The following is a 19,695-nucleotide window of genomic DNA, read 5'->3' as shown; positions in this document are numbered from 1 at the left end:
CTCTACGTCTGCGTCTTTATTCCTGTCCTGTCCCTAGGTTCTTCAGAACCGTTTTTTTTTTTTTAGATTCCATATATGTTAGCATACGTTATTTGTTTTTCTCTTTCTGACTTACTTCACTCTGTATGACAGTCTCTAGGTCCATCCACCTCACTACAAATAACTCAATTTCATTTCTTTTTATGGCTGAGTAATATTCCATTGTATATACGTGCCACATCTTCTTTTCCATTCATCTGTCGGTGGACACTTAGGTTTCTTCCATGTCTTGGCTATTGTAAATAGAGCTGCAATGAACATTGTGGTACATGACTCTTTTTGAATTATGGTTTTCTCAGGGTGTATGCCCAGTAGTGGGATTGCTGGGTCGTACGGTAGTTCTATTTTTGGTTTTTTAAGGAACCTCCATACTGTTCTCCATAGTGGCTATATCAATTTACATTCCCACCAGCAGTGCAAGAGGGTTCCCTTTTCTCCACACCCTCTCCAGCATTTACTGTTTGTAGATTTTTTGATGATAGCCATTCTGACTGGTGTGAGGTGATACCTCATCACTGTAGTTTTGATTTGCAGTTCTCTAATGATTAGTGATGTTAAGCATCCTTTCATGTGGGTAACGACTAGTTTGTTCTCTATATCTGTGAGTTGCTTCTTTTTTGTTATATTCACTAGTTTGTTGTATTTTTTAGATTCCACATATAAGTGATATCATACAGTATTTGTCTTTCTCTAACTTATTTCACTAAGCATAATACTCTCCAAGTCTATCCATGTTGCTGCAAATGGCAAAAATTTGTTCTTTTTTATGGCTGAGTAGTATTCCAATGTATATAGTGTGTGTTTTCATTTAGTATATCCGGTGCCTGGTACAGGGATTGAAACAAAATGGGTGTTCCATTAACGAATGCTAAATAAATTGCTTGTGTTAAACTATCTCATCTTTAAAGGCTACTAAAAAAAACAAAAAGCATGTGTAAGTCTGTGTGTGTTGGGGAGGGAGGGTATATCAATCCCAAGATCCCAAGAATCTGTTTCCCAGACTTTTCCCCCTATAACCTGTACTCTTCAAGCTCAACTACCATATTTCATTAATTCTATGGTGGATATTTCTTTTCACATTTTAACATCTCTGAAATAGGGATGTATCTAACAACTATAATTAGCAATGTTTTTATTGCTTTCTTAGTGGTACCTAAAATAACGGTACATACATGGTTGCCATGACATTCAATGAAATACAGAAATATATCTTAATTCTAATACTGACCTATAGCTCACAGGGCCATGAAGCTTGCCAGATAAAAGCAGATGCAAAGCACCCAAGACAGTGTTTGGGACACAATAGATACTCAGCAAACTCTGGTCCCCTTTCTCCTTAATCTCCTTTTACAGAAAGTAGAGTGGTATTGCTCTTGAGTCAAAAAAGGAGAGTGTAGAATTCAAATTCCAACATGGAAAACAGTAGCTAAGATTTACTGAACCCCCCCTAGTAGATGTCAAGTGCACTACAATCATTACCTCTACTATGTACACTCTACCTCACCAGATGCTTACAAGACGGCTACAAATTTAAGAAGTAGGGAATTCCCTGGCGGTCCAGCGGTTAGGACTCGGTGCTTTCACTGCTGTGGGCCCAGATTCGATCCCTGGTCAGGGAACTAAGATCCTGCATGCCACATATTGTGTCCAAAAAAAAAAGTAAATATATATATATCTGTTCTTATTTTCTAGGTATATTTTGGTGGGTCGCATACCCCTGCCTTCTGATGCTATCTTACAATTCCTCGTGCACACTTCTATTATACATTTGCTTATCCCACTGAATTGTCATTATTTGCACGTGTCCCCATCTCAGTGAGTGAGCTATTGAAAGGCACACACCTTTCTTCTTTACACAGTACCAGGAAAACAGCTGGTGCTCGACAAAAGATTGTTGACTAACTGAATGAAACCTCGGAGTATGATAACAAGTAGAATGGCCTGAAATGTCATTAAAAGTCTAAAGGCTTATTCGTAGACATGGCTGCTTTGTACACAATGACCACCTTAAACACAAGCATCACTCAGTGTACTTGGGCCTACTGTGTGTCAGCAATGCCTTTACAATGTCCCCTTCTCACCACCTCACAAGTTCCCCAGAGCCCACAGTCACACCCTGTAAATTAAGTAACTTGACCTGAAATGACCTTCCACGCAGTGGTCACACAGCAGAAGTCAGGGGGGGCTCGACACACGTGAGTTTAGCTAACATCTTAAGGCCTTAGGACGATAATCCCTGTTTTCTAAGAGATGATCAACTGGCAAGTTAAAGACAGATTTGAAAAAGCCAAAAAGTCAACAGCTAAAGGTACAGCTGGTATTTGCCTCCACTCACCCCCGCTATATTAAATTTCTGAAAAGAGCTGGTCTCAGTCACACTGTAGATAAAGACAGCTGCATCCTGCAGCTGGTAAGCAAAAAAAAAAAAAAAAAAAAAATCATGTAGTTCCCTTTGCAGCAAAAGCAGTGGTACCATCCTTGCAAATAGAATGCCCAGTACTCGCCTCACTGATAGATTCTCCCTGTTGATTATACAGAGCAAAACCACTCAGTCTCCAACACAGAGTCCACTATAGTTGAGAGAGAGGGAGAAAGAGAAAAAACTCTGTCCCTGGGATGTAGGTTTCCTATGCGGTTTCTGGAAAGGATTAAGAATCTCTAACAAAGAATCATTCTACTACATAGAAGTTAACCACAACAATACTGGCTTCAGAGCCACTGGTTGGTACATTACAGTGTAGTTTTAATCTAGTTAATCCTATGGAAGGAGGGCAGGGGGGCGTTGAGCTACCCAAACCCCCTGCCTGATCAACACCAACTCTTTTCATTTATGAATCTCTGGTCAAAGCAGGCAGCTAAAGTAACACTTTATATTATTTTAAATGATTGTGGTTGTTTTTAATATGATCATTTCTTTTTATGGAAGTGTAGTTGATTTACAATGTTGTGTTAGTTTCTGGTGTACAGCAAAGTGATTCACTTATATATAGATATATTCTTTCTCATATTCTTTTCCATTATGGCTTATTACAGGATATTGAATATAGTTCCCTGTGCTATACAGTAGGACCTTGTTGTTTATCATTTTTAAATGTACCTAAAATTCCTTTTTCTTCCCTTTCTCAAAATGAAAGTATTAAGGAATGCTGGAAAATTCAAATCACCACGACTTCCAAACCTAGCCAGTAAGCATCACTTTCATTACCTCATTTTTTTTACATCCCACAGTTCAACAAGCCATTATCTGATTTAATTCTGAAAAGCACTTGAATTCCCATTTTAAATAGAAAACTCTGAGTCAGAGAAATCATTTGCCCAAGGTTTCCTAGAGAGAAAAAAACAAGTTCAAGGTGAGGGGAAAAAAAAAAAAGAAAATGATAGCACTGGGTAAGCCTATTTGAATATACAAAGTCCCGAAAAAAAAAAAAATGAAAGGAAACCTAGAAATCCAGTTGCTCAATTTCATGTCCTTTTTCTGACAGCCCTTGAGAGCATACTTGTCTACACACACACCATCACCTTTGTTTCTTCACTAGAGAAAACATCCCTGCCAGCCTAGGAACGCTCACTCAGGCAGTAAGGAATAAATATCTACAACTACTGGAATTTCCAGTTCTTGGGCACTGAATGCAGATGGCAAACCTCGTGCTCAACCATCTACCCGTCAAGCAGTCTTGGACTTGGCTGTCCCTTCCCACCCGACACTGAGTAACCCTTGGCGTTCAGGATTTAAAGGATCCATCATGTGAGGTGGAGCCAGTCAGGAACATTCTTCCACCTCTCTTGTCTCTAGAGCCTGGGAATAATTGCAGTGATTCATGGTAAACATTCACCAAGAGCTTTCTGTGGGTCACACTCACCTAATTTCACAACAACTCAAAGGACAGGCACTAAGGGTGCTTCCATTTTCTCAGGATAAAACTCAGGCAGAGAGGTCAAGTAATTGACCGTTGAGTTCCCAGTGTGATATGCTGCCTGGACAGGAATTTAACCTGGCACACATCTCCACACTGACGTCCCGATTTGCAGCCTTAATGTTGATAAACTGTACATCCGCCAATTCCCTCCTCCCTCCCTCCTGGGTTTACTCCCTTAGATTAAACATTGATATGAATACGTTTCTTCCCTTCAATGGTAAGCTTCCCTGACAGCAATGACTCTGTCTTCCTTGTCTTTGCATTGCCCAAAGTCCCTGGTGTAATATTGCACACGTAATTCGTTATGTAATATAGATTTAAAAATAAAATCACATCCCCTCCTTTGCTATTTATTTAGCAGGGGAAACTTAAACCCACGTAAGAAAGTACTGAAAGAAAAATAACTATCGAGCTGAAGTTCTATTTTCCAGCTCACCTTCAAAAACAAAGGGCAAATAATGCAATTTATTTTAGTCAGTGGGCATTTTCCAGATGAAGAAAAACAAGAGTTTATTGCCGGAAACCTACACTAAGTATTCTTTAGGCCAAAGAAAAATGATCTCAGGCAGAGATGGGGAATGAAGAACAACAGAAAATATCAGTAAGCAGGTAAATCTATGTGGGTCGTGACTGTGTAAAACCGTAATAATTATGCCTTTGGGAGGTTTAAGAATGTGTAGTGTTAAAACGTATGACAACAAAAACACAATACAAGAGAAGGATAAACAGGATTAAAGTCTTTTAAGGCTGCTGTATGGTCTGAAAAATAGTAGAAAGTACACATTTATAAAATGGCTCATAATTTAAGTAGGCGTGTTGTCACCTCTGGAGTATCCATTAAAAGTAAAGAAAAAATGTGTAAGAAGTTAAGAGGAAAAGTAGAATAATAAAAAAATGCTTTATGAACAAGAAAGGAAAGGGGGGAAGAGAACAGACAGGACAAATACAAAACAAATAATAAGATGGCCAAATACACGGGTAATTACGTTAAAAATGTAACCACACTGAAATTCTCTAGTTAAATGACAAAAACTGTCAGAATAGATTTTTTAAAACCTTAAATATATGCTCCTTACAAAAGACTTTCTTGAAATAAAGCCACAGAAAAGAATCAAAGTAAAAGGACGGAAAAAAAGAGATAACATGAAATTTGGAAGACTGTGTTAGGTTTTTGTTTTGTTTTGTTTTTTAAAGAGTTTCAGCAAAGTCCCAGTAACTTCCAAACTATTGTCCCACTGCTTTACTGCTTCTCCCAAAAGCTCATGACCAGGAAGGAAAGAATTCAGATGATTCTGGAAGGCTGGGTTCAGTTTTGATGTTGAACTTGAAAGAAGAGCGAACTGAAAAACCCAGCTCATACCTCAGAGAAGGAAAGAGTCAGGCAAGTGAATGAATACATAAACTGTGATAAATCCAGACAACTGAATATTATTTGGTGCTTAAAACAAATGAGCATTCAAGTCATAAACAGACACAGAGGAAGCTTAAATGCATATGACTGAGTGAAAAAAGCCAACCTGAAAAGGCTACACTCTATGATTCCAGCTATATGACATTCTGAAAAAGGCGAAACTGTAAGAGACAAGGAAAAGGTTAGCGGTTGATGTGGGAGAGAGGTGGGTACTGGAGAAGAGAGAAATAGGGAAAGCATAGAGGATTTTTTGAGCAGTGAAAGTATTCTGTATGATAGTATAGTGATGGACATATGTCATTATACATTTGTCCAAATCCATAGCACATATACGACACCACGAGAGAACCCTAAGGTAAACTATGGACTTTGGGTAATTATGATGTGTCAATGCAGGTTCACTCTTGGTAAAACTGTACTATTCTGGTGAGTGAGATTGATAACGGGTGAGCCTGTGCATGTGTGAGGGGAGGGAGTACACAGGAAACTCTGTAACCTCCCTCTCAACTTTGTTTTAAACCTAAACCTGCTCTAAAAACTTGTTTAAAAAAAAAATGCAAAGAACAGTACACCAAAAAGTAAATTTTACTGTACAATTTGTTATGCATAAATTTTTTTTTAAAGTAAGACTCTGGATGTGTTTAACTCAAAAATGGCTAAGAGGCCACCATGGTTAATAATGGACCAGCTGTTCCTGACAGAGGTAACTAAAAGGAACACCAGGGCTAATCCTTTGAGTGGAACATAACATAGGTGTTCTCAGGCTCATGAATAGGAAAAAACATTAACCATTTTAAACACACACACGGAGTCATTTTTGCATATTAAGAGCCCATTAACTCCTGGGGCAAAGTCTCAAATTGTCAGCAGTACCACCGTACACACAGACTATAGATCCACTAGAAAATGGAAACTAGGTCTCAATTATGTCCCCTGCGTTTTGATTCTCTTGTTTGACTCCACAAATCTCAGAGATAAACTATGAACAAACTGTGCAATCAATAATAGCTGGCAGCCAGAAATCCATGCTCGTTGGCTGTTAAAATTAGAGTAAGAGCTGGGTCCACAACACTGCCAGATAATGATGGACATGATTAAAACATGGAACAAGAAGCTTAATACTGCCTTCTCAGCCTCCATCCTAACATGCAGGCTACACCAGAACCAAGGAGAAAGCTACAAGATGTCTTGATGTCACTGTTTCTTACAAAATAAACAACAAAAAATAGATACTAGAATCTTTTGTATATGGAGGAGATAAAAGGAAGGAAAAAACTAAAAGGAACAAGAGCTTGGCACTCGGGGACTAAGGGTTTTGGTTTCTTATTCATTGACCCAGTGAATTTTGTTATAATCACTCTCCCTGACACGTAGTCTCCTCCATGGAGTCTGCACCTTTGGTCCACTTTTCCCAGCACCTAGGACAGTGCCTGGAATAAAGTAGGTGCTCCATAAACATTGACGAAACTCAATGGAACTATAAGAGAAACATACCAACGTCGTTTGGTATAGACAATACTCTACCACCATCATTACCATCATTAAGAAGTACCTTAAAGACTAGGCCCAAGGGGCTTCCCTGGTGGCGCAGTGGTTGAGAATCTGCCTACTGATGCAGGGCACACGGGTTTGAGCCCTGGTCTGGGAAGATCCCGCATGCCGCGGAGCAACTAGGCCCGTGAGCCACAATTACTGAGCCTGCGCGTCTGGAGCCTGTGCTCCGCAACAAGAGAGGCCACGATAGTGAGAGGCCCACGCACCGTGATGAAGAGTGGCCCCCACTCGCCGCAACTAGAGAAAGCCCTCGCACAGAAACGAAGACCCAACACAGCCAAAAATAAATAAATAAATAAATAAATAATAAAATTAAAAAAAAAAAAAAGACTAGGCCCAAATTCTAAGTGATTGCTGAGTGTACACAGAGAGAGGAGACAGATCTGCAGAACCCGAAAGTAAAGTAAGTTTTAGGCAAATATGACCCAACGTAGCAAACCTCAGCCAGTCCTCCCAAGGAAGAATGGATGGCACATAAACCACTGTCTGCTCTTCCTCAATTAAAATGAGGATGGTTCCGTCTTGCAATTCAGCACGGTAAAACAAAGCCCTACCTATCTTTCCTCGTGGGCCCTTTCAGCTGTCATTTAAAAAAATGTTTTAAACCACAAAAGTAATGTTTTCATTACAGAAAATAATTTTTAAAAATCACTTCTAATTCAACCACCTAGATTTAATAAGATAACATTAACATTTATGCATTTTCCTATGTTTATATTTGTTTTTTCTAATGAGAAACCTTCTTTTGAACCCTTAACAATACATCATGATCATCCTTCCACCTTATTAAATATTCCATTGAAGCGACATCAATTACATTTTCTATTTTTTGAGAAACATCGCATCAATTACATTTTCTCTTTTTTGGAGGCATTATCAAGGCGATCCAGTGGCTTATTCTCAAGCATCTAAATCCTTCTTCAAACCTACTGCTCGCCCTAGCAGTTCTTTCCTTAAAGCCAGCACTCCAAGTAAGCACAATAATGTTTTGCCTCTTGAGTCCCTTTGTTTGAACTGCAGCCATTTTACTCAATTGGGGGCCAAACATCTCCCTCTCCTTTCCCCAAATCCAGCTACTCAAAGCCTTGTTTTAGTTGTGAACCATACTTAATTGAGATCGTTTCGCAGAAAGTCACAAGACACTGGTGTGTGCCTTTGAATATTTACCCCTGAGTCTATTAGTAAATCTTTTTTCTGAAATTCCACATTTCAAAAAAGTTAAAAATACACCAGGGGCTTTAAAGACTACCTTCAGAGTCAATTAGCACCGATGAACTTTTATCTAGTCACTTAGATAAAAGATCCACCTGATGAATGTTTATTTCAATAATGAAGAAACATTACACTGTTAGTATAGAAAGATAAAGGCACTTGGGACTTCTTAAATGTATAAAACTGAGTCCCTTGATATACAAATGTGGTACAGAATGATAGTAGATTAGAGTGGACAGGGGGAAAATCTCTCCCTTGCACTTTTAGGTAATGAGTTTGGACCACTGGAAAAGAACACAGGCAGAATTGCCTTTTAAATTTTAAATGGGTTTTATCAAGTCTCAGGGGCAGCGTTTTTCCTTTGGGAACACGTTACAAAACTTCAATTGAAGTCTAAGAAATATGATTCAATAGCCAAATTTGTATTTAATTCATGGCCTTTCAGGGAAGCACCTCATGATTAAGGAAAGGCTAAGTAAAATGAGTTACATCATGACCATAACTACGATTTGCAGAACACCTTCAATGTGTCTGGCATTTTATATACTTTATTTCCAGTTTTTATGAACCTTATAAACTTGGCTTACAAGGGAGGGAACAGAGGCAGAGAAAGTTGAAGTAACGTACCCTTGGTCACCCAGCTAGTAAGTGTCAGAGCCAGGATTCCTATCCAGTGCTGTCTGACTCCAAAGCCAGGGCTCATGGACCAACGATTATAAATAAATCACACTCTGGGGTCCCCTCAGTTTCACCTGAGGCACTGATTGGACAAGCCCAAGGAGAAATATCAATCCTGTTACTAAATACTGCCAGCGCCACCTGCATCCTTGGGGGTACTCAGGGGTAAGACAGAGCCTTCTTAAACCACATCACAGAAAATATCGTCTGGAAGGGGAAGGGAAGAGAAAAAAGTCTTCCTTCTCGCTTTTGTTCAAAGTGTGTTATGCAAAATGAAACTGTAAATTGGGTAACAAGGACCAGATCTAGCCATACAGTCTGATGCCAGAATCCACTCCAAAGGCAAAGATTCTCAACTTTGCACATCAGAATCACTTGGAGAGCTTTTAAAAATACTGATTCCTAAAAATACTGGTTCCTAGTCCTGTCCCTAGAGATTCTACAGTGACTGGTCTACAGTGGGGTCCAAATACCAAAATTTTTTAAAAGTTCTCTAGATGATTAATGGAAAACCATTGAGAAGTACTGCCCTAGAAGAGGGGTGTATGTGTGTGAGTAAGACAGAGAGAGAGAGAACCTAGACACCTACTATCAGTTCTTTCTCCTTATTACATATACCTGGTAAAATCTAGAGCACAGGGACCTAAAGGTTAGTGGGAAAGACACACAATCCGGGTTGCATTACCTGGGCTGTATCTTCCATCAGGCCACGGATCTTCTCCACGACATCGTTGCGCCGGTGCTGGCGCAGGGCGCTAATTAACTGGGCCAGGCTGGCCTCGGGGCCCCGGATGGTCCAGTGCTGCAGCGCTGCGTAGGCCCGCTCGTGGTCCGCTGTGTACCCGTTGGAGAAAGCGGCCACCTCCCTCTCGCTGGCATTGCACAGAAGCTGATAGATATCCTTCCACTGGCTTCCCACTTGGGCTGCTACAAGCTTCAGGATGTCAATACCTATACCAGACACAAAATAAAATAAAACACAAATACAGATATGTGAGGTCTTTACAGAAGGCCAATCTGTTTTAATGAACTTAAAGAAGCATGCTTTCCCATGGCTCTCGACCGTCAAAGGGATGCAGTGCCTCCTACTGCACACGCAGGCCATCCTGGAGACTAGTTAGGTGCCCTCCTGCAAATGTCACTTCTAGAACATGGAACCAGAAGAAGCAACCTGGAAGAAAAATAAATCGCCCCTAAACAATATTTTGAAAGTCAAACCCAAACAAAGTACTCAGAGTGATTCCTTTATCACTGCTAAAAACTGGAACCAAATACATTAGAGACTCTCAGATGAAAAAAGTGGCGACTTTATAAAATCTAGAAAAGGTAAGCCACAGGTTCAAACTGCAGTGGAGTTTATCCAGCAGTGTCTGGGTAATGGGTGGTGAGAGTCTGGCTATGGTGTCCAGTATATCAACTGATGAAATTCCCAACTGATCCAGCCCAATGGGGGCATTCCTTCAGAACTTCTAACTTCCCATGCTCTAAAATTCTATCCTCAAAAGGCAACTTTCTGATCTATTAGTCAGTCTCCTAAAGTTGACTTGCACAGTAATAATGAAGACAACAGCAAAATGACAATATACTAACAATAGCTATTATCTTCCAGGTATTATGTGAAGGCATTCGCTCATTAACATTCCAATTGCCCAGGTAAGAAAAAAAAAAAAAAACAACAACAGAAAAGTCAAGCAACTTGCCCAATATCACAAAGGTAGGTGGGTTGGGTTTTGAACCCAACTCACTGGGTAATATTATAAATGGAGTCATTCTGGCTCATCAGTTACTTAAAAACTCAATCAGCATGGGTCTGCAATCCCCAGATCTGATGAACAGAGGGTGAAAATGCCAAAATCAAATCTTGGGATTTGACAACTCAGGATAAGCACCTGGCACCGACCCTCTGTGAGGTGGGTTTTTCCCTGAGTGGCACACTTTGGTGTCTTCCTCTTTAAGGCACCTTCTCTGCAATTACACATTGGCTTTTCCCAAATTTATCCATGGAGTGTATATCTAACCCCACAGTAAGGGCTCTGGTAGGTATCACAACAGGTGAATGAGTCTTCTGAATCAATACCATATCTTTGAATGAGGCCATACTCACAAACCCAGGTACCAGATACCAGAGTTATTATAGTTAGCTACAGCTAACAAAGAGGATACACAATGGAATACTACTCAGCCATAAAAAAGAATGAAATAGGGACTTCCCTGGTGGTGCAGCGGATAAGACTCCGAGCTCCCAGTGGAGGGGGCCCGGGTTTGATCCCTGGTTAAGGAACTAGATCCCCCATGCATGCCGCAACTAAGAGTTCGCAAGCCACAACTAAGGAGCTGATGAGCTGTGACTAAGGAGCCCAAGAGCTGCAACTAAGGAGCCCGTCTGCCACAACTAAGACCCGGTGCAGCCGAATGAAAAACAAAAGAATGACATAGTGTTATTTGAGCAACATGGGTGGGCCTAGAGATTATCATACTAAGTGAAGTGAGACAGAGAAAGACAAATACCATGTGATACCACTTATATGTGGAATCTAAAATATGACACAAATGAACTTATTTACAAAACAGAAACAGACTCACAGATGTGGAAAACAAACTTATGGTTACCAAAGGGGAAAGGGAGTGAGGGAGGAATAAATTAGGAGTTTTGGATTAGCAGACACAAACTACTGTATATAAAATAGATAAACAACAAGGTCCTACTGTATAGCACAGGGAACTATATTCAATACCTTATAATAAACTATAATGGAAAACAATCTGAAAAAGAATATATATGTGTACAACTGAATCACTTTGCTATACACCAGAAACTAACACAACACTGTAAATCAACTACACTTCAATTTAAAAGGAAAGTTGAAAAAAAGTCTTTAAAACATTTACTACTCAAAAAAGGGGGGGGGGGGGCGCGGAATTCCCTGGCGGTCCAGTGGTTAGGACTCTGTGCTTCCACTGCAAGGGGTACGGGTTCGATCGCTGGTCAGGGAACTAAGATCCCACAGGCCACGGGGCGAGGCCAAAAAAAAAAAAATGAAGTCAAGTTCCCAAGTGAAACTTGGGGAAGAAAGCAAAAGAAGAGAAGAGGAGCTTACGGTGATGGTTAATTGAATTTTTCAATTAACTAGAGGCTAGTCGGGAGGGAAAGAAAAAACGTTTTTTGCGCCAATCAGTTGTTGGGGAAAATATTTATAAAATGAGCTATCAACTTTTGCCTGAGAAAAGAGCAATAAGAATTCCTGAAGTTTCCTCGTAAGTGGAGGAATTTGTGGTTCCTCCATGGAAACCCTTCCTCTGCCACGCAATCCCATTGAAGCAGATGACTTGGAAGACTTGCGTGTACATCCTGAACCAACCCCCTGAAAATGGTTTCGGAAAGTAAGTTCCTGGTAGCAGGCTGCTTTCTTGTCAACTGTAAAAGTAGAATGCCACAGATTGAGACCCGACTGTACTTCCCACACTATTTTCCCTGGCAGTGTGAAATACACTTGAACCCTCTGCTTTTCAGTTTTCATAGCAATGTTTAGCCAGATACAGAGCTTCTGATTTCAAGCAAACAGACACCTCAAAAAAAAAAACATGTCTTATTTAAAACCCCGCAGGTAACTTTCAGGAGCAAGCCAGCTCTTCACGGTTGGTGTGGTCGATTCTTCCAAACACCAAAAGGCTTCTTAGCCCCTGAATCTTAATTTAGGTCAAGTTAACGAAGGCCCACAGTGTCTTACATGGAAACATGACTGTGTTTTCTTGTATGTGGGCCCTTTGCGTAAATCTTCGTAGCGCCAGTGACAGTGTGGCTTTGGGCAGACCACTAACTGTCATGTTCATTTCCTCATTTGTACAATGGAGATACTCAGTATGGTCCCTGGGAATGAGCTGATTAACATTTTCTATAGAGTGGATTTATTTTTGGAAGTACCCCATCATTATAAATGTTCCATACACTGGGCACTACAACTTAAGACTAAATGCATTTCTGATGGAAGCACACAGGCTTTATAGAGTAATTACAGAGTTTAAAAGGCTTATGCTTAACAATAGCTCCTTCTTCCAAAAGCCAGTATTTATACTTTTTTTCTGCCACAGAATTTTTTAAAAAAAAGGAAAACATGAAGAATGGGTGCAATGAGATTTTCCTTCAACTAAAATAGACTGGAAGCTAAATTTTAGGTCCACGAATCAGGTTTCACCTTATTCTTTTACTATGTAAACATGGAGTCAACTTATGTGAGCCAGCCTGGATCAACAAGGTTCCTCACCACGGGCCCCTCCCACTTCGGAGCTGATAAATACAAAGGTGTCAGAGACAACCACTGCCTCCGGAGATCCCAGCCTCTCAGCCTAGCACAGTATCACAAACCACAGCAGCAGGAGGGAAGACCAGTCTGAACTAGCCCACGACTTTGGTGTACCCTGCCCCGACCCCGCTATCGCCACCAAAGGGAAAAGAAAAACCTGCGGAATATTTCAAGAGTATTCGTGGGGCAGCTACTGTGTGTTAACTTTGTTTTGCTGGACTGAAAGCCCTTGGGAGATTTGCAGACAAAGAGTTTAGCACCAAGAAAATGAAGTCACACTGATGAAGCACAAAATTTGATGGGATCTGAAAGTGCTCTTCCTTTCGAAAACAAGTTTCAGGCAAAACTAAACAATACAACTAAAGGGAAAAGCAGTAGAATGATTAAACTAAATTGAGATAGCTACCATTGGGGAGGGAGGGGGGTATGTTAGCTGTCCACTACTGGACAGGGGCACAGAGGGGACCTCAAAGGTATTCCCAAGGTTCAATTTCCTAAGCTGGATGGTGGGGAAATGGGTCTTCTTTTTATTTTATTATTGTATTTGATATTTATGTTATTATTCCTTTTAAAGCTACATACATATATATAATACACATATAGACATATATTTACATATACTTTATACCTATACATACAATGATGTGGGATACATAATTTTTTAAATGTTTAATTTTATTGGTGAGGAATCTCATGTAGAAAGGTTAGTGACTAATTCCAGGTTGCTCAGCTAGTTAGTGGTACCTCTGTTGTGGTTAATAGGGAATATGGTATCGCAGAGGAACATTGCTATTCGCTGGAATTATGCTCCTAGGGCATAGTCCACATATGAATGCACTCGGCATAGACCATGGTGTGTGTTCTTCTTCCTGGTCTGTTATTACTGACCAAGCAGATGCTTGGAAAGTTTTTCTTTAGGGCTAGCAAGTGTAGTTCTTTCCTTTAAAACTATGGTACCCTTCTTTTTAAAAAAATAAGTTCCAGCAAGCTTTTTCTGTACAGGGCAAGAATAAATATTTTAGGCTTTGAGAACCATACAGTCTCTGTTCCAAGTTCTCAACTCTGTTGTTAGGTGACAGCAGACATAAGCAGTACAAATGAGCCCGTGCTGTAGTTCTCCAACCCCTGAAACTGTAGCAATTTAAAGAGACCACAGCTAGACTGTCAAATGGCAAAACGATTTAGAAAAGCATTGTGTTAAAAGAAACACAAACATACACAAAGCCCCCAAAATGGAAGTTCGTACCCCATTGATTAATCTCAATGTGAAATGATAGTAAAATAGAGACCAAATCTCTGCGTGGCTGGGTGCCCTGGTCATCTGTCCATCAGCGTTCCGATAATTTTCATCTAGAGTGGAGACAGTCACCATGTGTTGAATTAATCTAACTTGTTTAGCATGATGCCAAATCTCTTCTTTCTTAGGTTGAAAAGCAATACAACCGTCAACCCACGTAAGTGCTGATTGATAGGCAACGAGCTTAACTTCGCTTTTCTTGTGATGGCAGGTCCTGGAGCTCTGGAAAATGGCTGAAGTTTCCAAAGAAGTCATGAAGCAGCCAAGCCCTATAAACCAGGGGCTGTACTTGCCAGGGGCTGTGTCTGAGAAGGTGGTCCTGGCACCAGGGAAACGGCTTATGACTTTTAAGGTGCAGGTAGTAGAAAGATCATAAACTTGCTAATCCCAAGATACAGTTTCAAACTCCATGACTTGTTAGTTGTGTGACCTTGGGCAAATGACCTCTACGATTTCAGTGTCCTCATCAGTAAAATGAAAATGCCACCTCTTATCTCATAGGCTGGGTAAGGAGATGTATGGGGTCAAGTATTAAACCCGTAAAGCACCTTGGTTCTCCTTCCTCTGTCCCCTCCAGTTCTGGACAAGAGTCACTGGGGCAACGAAGCTGACAGGCGGGAGGAGTTCTGCATAGACATGGGTTTTAGCACCAGGACCACAGGCGCTGGACAATGAAGCCGGGCACCAGCATCCTCGCCTCCTGGGTTTTTTCAGAACCTCATCAGTATATGTCCGAAGGGGCACCACTGCACAAGAGGGGCACCATCCACAGAAAGGCACACGTGAGAGGTCAACACTGCCCCCCCTGCCACACACAGGGCATCACAACAGGACTCGGGGGGCTCTTCCGAGTGAGCGGACTCTGCCCAGCTCTGATGTGAGGGAGCTCAAGGAAGAGGCACGAGGTGAGCAGTTGGGTTATCGTGGAAGACATGGCATTCTCCCATGCGTTATAAAACCCTGAATCAGATATAATCTGGGTGACAACCCTCATGGGAGGCTCAATGTCAACGTCAGTATGCAAAAAAAGTTCCTCCTCTTTTAATACGAACCTGAATTGACCTTTACAAGAGAAGGTATTAACGCTCCTTCCTTTTGGAGATAAATATCTGAAATGAGTGCCATCATTAAGAAGCCATGGTAAAGCCTTCCCTGGAAGAGGCATGAAGGACAGTGACGACAGAACTGGAGGAAACAAAGGCCGTCTGGACCCCATGACACAGTCCTCTGGATTTCATGCTGTACAACCATATTTCGTACAGAATGGGTACATCGAAGAGGCGAATGTGTTTATAAGCTTTTTGCTGGTACCACATTCTCATCATTTAAAAGATTCAGGTATTCCCACTGCATTTCCCATCCTTGTTAAATGTCATGGCAGTTATCATTATTCTGCTAGGAAAAGAAATGGCGGGGGTGGGGGGGTGAGAACAAATAACGAGAAAACTCCCATGGAGGCAATTAGTACACAAACTCCTCCCGCGACAGATGACTCCACAGCTATCCCTGTGCTGGTCTGCTGGTTTACACACACACACACACACACACACACACACACACACACACAGTCTCCTGAGACACACATGTCAAAAACAGGCCATATGAGTTCAAAACGACTTCCCTGCTACCAACAGCCTGACCCCAAACATGCCCTTCATCGGCAAGTGCTGTGACCCCAGGCTTGCCAACTGCGGACACAAGGGCAAAGATGGACATGACACATAAAACATTTGTACAGAACAACAACTTGTAAGTCAAGTTCACAAATGTGAATAAAAGTCTGGCTTTAGCATGCCATGATGGTCTTCCCTGTACAATGGTCATGTCCTCAGAGATGCCTTTTCTGGCCACCTTCTGCCCGAGCCTCCATGTCTGCTTTGAACACCATTATCCCCAGCTACTCCCGGAGCCTAGCACATAACAAAAGTACAATGAATATCTCTGACTGAATGAGTGAATGAATGAATGAATGAGAGCCTTTTTACATCCCTCCCCTCTTGCCTGAAACTCCTCCCCACCATTTGTTATCCCATTAGCCCTGTAACTTAAGTCCCTGAGAATGAGAGGGACCAAATGCTATCACATCCTTGCTGTGTAGCCCTGCCAGATCTACAGTCTCTATGATGACAAGAAGGAAGGCCCACGTGTGGCTGCCAATGGGGGAAACGCGGGCTTCCTGGCACAGGAACCCAGCTGTTGTGCAATAACCTCTCCCTCTGCTGGCGCCCTCTTCCCATTGAGGGCGGTCCACTGAATCCATGTCAGGGCCCAGAGCTCACGAGGCAAAGAGGTCCCACCATGGCGGAAACCTCCTCCAGAGATAAGCTATCCAGGCCACGGTCTGTCTGGCCTGATAACATAGTAAATGCTCCTAAAAGCAACAACCCCACATGTGCATGGTATTTTTTGCAGTAACCAGCATGTCATAGGATGGTTAAAACATGCTATATCAGGACTTCCCTGGAGGTCCAGTGTTTAAGACTCTGCAATTCCACTGTAGGGGGCACGGGTTCGATCCCTGGTCAAGGAACTAAGATCCCGCGTGACCAAAAACAAAAACAAAAGACAAAAAACACACTATATCTAAAGTGATCACTCCCAAAGCATCACACAGGAAACTGCTTCATCCACGCCAGGAGCTTGGTTTGCCCCAGGTTAAAAATACTCCTTCCCTATGGGGGTAAAAAGTTGGAGGAACTGTTTAGATTTCATTTGAAACCCCAAAAGTGATTTCCAAAGCTGAATTCATCAGTATCTTGTTGAAGGTTCAATGGACAATCATTACAAGCTCAGATGAATCGCGGGAGCCGCTAAAAACCACCGTGCAAAGGTCTCGCGGTTAATGGAAGAACTGTTTACCAAGGGCAAACTCTATCAAAGCAGTAGGAATGGAAGAGATAAATTTCCATTTCCAGATGGAAGATATACATTTCACTGAGGCTGTGAGGACAAAACTAATAACCTTTTCTTTCATTCCAGGAGGAAAACAAAACAACACAAAACAAAAAATGCCCTCTTCCTCCCTGTCTTAGCCTCTGTATGAAGCTGTTCGTTTATTCATGTAATGAAAATGTACTGAGCCCTTACTGAGCACCAGACACGATTCTGGGCACTGGGGACGTGGCAGCGAACGAGGCAACACAAAATCCTTTTCCCTGGTGAAGTCTGCATTCTGTTGGGGAACGCGGGAAGTAATAAAATATTCCATACGTTGCACAGCCAGGAGTGCAAAGGAGTAAAAGACGGCAGGGGAAGGGGACCGAGGGGCAGGGCTGCAAATTTAGATATGGGGCCTTCTCCCTGATATCTCAAAGAAGGTTCCACTGAGCTAACACTGGAATCAAGCCCTAATGGAGGTGAGGGAGCAAGTCCTGCGGAGGGAACAGCGGGTACAAAGGGAGGGAGGGTGCTGGCATGTACGAGGAGGGCAGGAAGGCCAGTGTGGCTGCAACAATGAGCGATGAGGAGGGTGGTGGGCGTCAGAGGCCGGATACGGATGGCCAGGAGGGGAGTACAGGTTGCACTGGGCCTTCAGGCTGCGGCTCCGCGTGCAGTGAAAAGTCACTGGGGATTTTGACTTTTCAAGGACAGGACCGCGACGATGTGACTTACATTGGACAGGATCACTCTGGCCGTTGTGAAAAGAATAAACTCAAAGGGGCACAGGCAGAAGTGGAGCAACCAGTCCAGAGGCCATGGCAATGATCCAGGAGTGAGGTGACAGTGCCTTGGGCCAGGGTGGTGGCTGTGGAAATGAGGGCAAATGGTCGCCTTCTGCATCTGTTTTGAAGGTACTGCTGATTGGATTGGCTAATGGCTTGAACATGGGGTGAGAAAGCAGGAAAGGAGTTAAGGACGCTGCTAAGGTTTTGCTCGGAGCAGCGGGAAGGCCAGAGGAGCCATTTTCTGCGCTGGGTAACTGATGCGGGATTCAGGTTTTCACATCTTAAGTGGGAGGTGCCTGTTGGACATCTGAGTCCATCAGGCAGGTGGGAGGCTATCTGTATGTTGAGTTCAGGTACAAGATCCAGGCTGGGTGGATGCACTTGGGAATTAGCAGCAGATAGATGGCATTTAAAGCCATGGGTCACCCAGGGAAGGGGTGCGTGCGGGTAGAAAAGAGGGGTGAGTCCTGAGCCCTGGGGCTCTCCATTATTCAGAGGTGGGGTCCAAGAGGAGGAACTAGCCAAGGAGCTGGAGAAGGAACAGCCGGAGAGGTGGGAGGAGAGCAAGAGAGGGTGGAGTCCAGGAAGCCAAAGGAAGGAAGTGTTTCAGGAAGAAGGGAACCAGGGGACCCAATAGGCCATAGAGGAAAACTCAGAAATGAACAATGCAGTTAGAATCGTGCTGTCAGACTACGTGAAAAAGAGGCAAGACTGGGGCTAAAACATTGCTACCATATTTTAGAGGTGCTAAAACATCTAAATGCACTTTTTAAAAACTGAAGTATAGTTGATTTACAGTGTTCCAGGTATACAGCAAAGTGATTCAGATATAGATAGATGGATAGATAGATAGATAGGTATTCTTTTTCAGATTCTTTTCACTTATACGTTATTACAAGATATTGAATATAGTTCCCTGTGCTATACAGTAGTAGGTCCTTGTTGGTTATCTATTTTATATACAATAGTGTGTACCTGTTAATCCCAAATTCCCAGTTCGCCCCTCCCCAACTCCCTCCCCCTTTGGTAACCACAAGTTTGTTCTCCAAATCTGTGAGTCTAATTCTATTTTGGAGATAAGTTCATTTTTGTATCAGTGTTTTAGATTCCACGTATAAGTGATATATATGTTTTTAACCAATGCCTTTCTGTAGCTTGGTGGCGGTGTGCTTTTTTCCTTAGTGGTATATAAAATAATGGTGCATCTCACAATCAGTGGTGTCTTAGATTTGACGAAATATAGTAAGAACTATTATTTTTTTAATTTATAAACCTGAACCCACCTAATTTTTACAATCTGACATACCATCAACAACCTAATACGTCAAATTCTGTTCATACGCTGCAAGGGTAACGACCAATTACTCGTGAAGAACAATCAACAGAATTAGAGAAATTCCTCCTTCTCTGCAAAATCTGCTTACATAATACCTGACCAGGTTGATTCAAGGACACTCATCTGTAAGGATTTTCTTTTCTACTTGTATTTTAGCCCTACGTGGGGAAGATGCTTATGTGTTTTTCAGTGTCCCAAACAGCTTAAATTCAAAAGCTGTTCAATAAACTAGAGAATAAAATATACATTTAAAACATAAATACCTGTCCTCTAAAGCCTAGAGGA

General features: G+C 41.9%; 1 protein-coding gene across 1 annotated transcript in view; it reads right to left on the bottom strand.

Annotated features, from left to right (window-relative positions):
• The window catches only part of TNFRSF21 (TNF receptor superfamily member 21), a 65,431-nt gene that overhangs the window by 15,801 nt on the left and 29,935 nt on the right, over positions 1-19,695 (bottom strand). Inside the window, exon 4 of the mRNA XM_082411680.1 lies at positions 9,497-9,762. Coding sequence (XP_082267806.1) covers positions 9,497-9,762 — 266 coding nt within the window. The remainder of the gene's footprint in view (positions 1-9,496; positions 9,763-19,695) is intronic.

The sequence above is a fragment of the Balaenoptera physalus genome (genome assembly GCF_965194825.1).
Source record: "Balaenoptera physalus genome assembly, chromosome: 11".
Classification (NCBI taxonomy): domain Eukaryota; kingdom Metazoa; phylum Chordata; class Mammalia; order Artiodactyla; family Balaenopteridae; genus Balaenoptera; species Balaenoptera physalus.
Note: the sequence above shows the minus strand (reverse complement) of the source record. Positions and strands in the feature narration are given on the sequence as shown.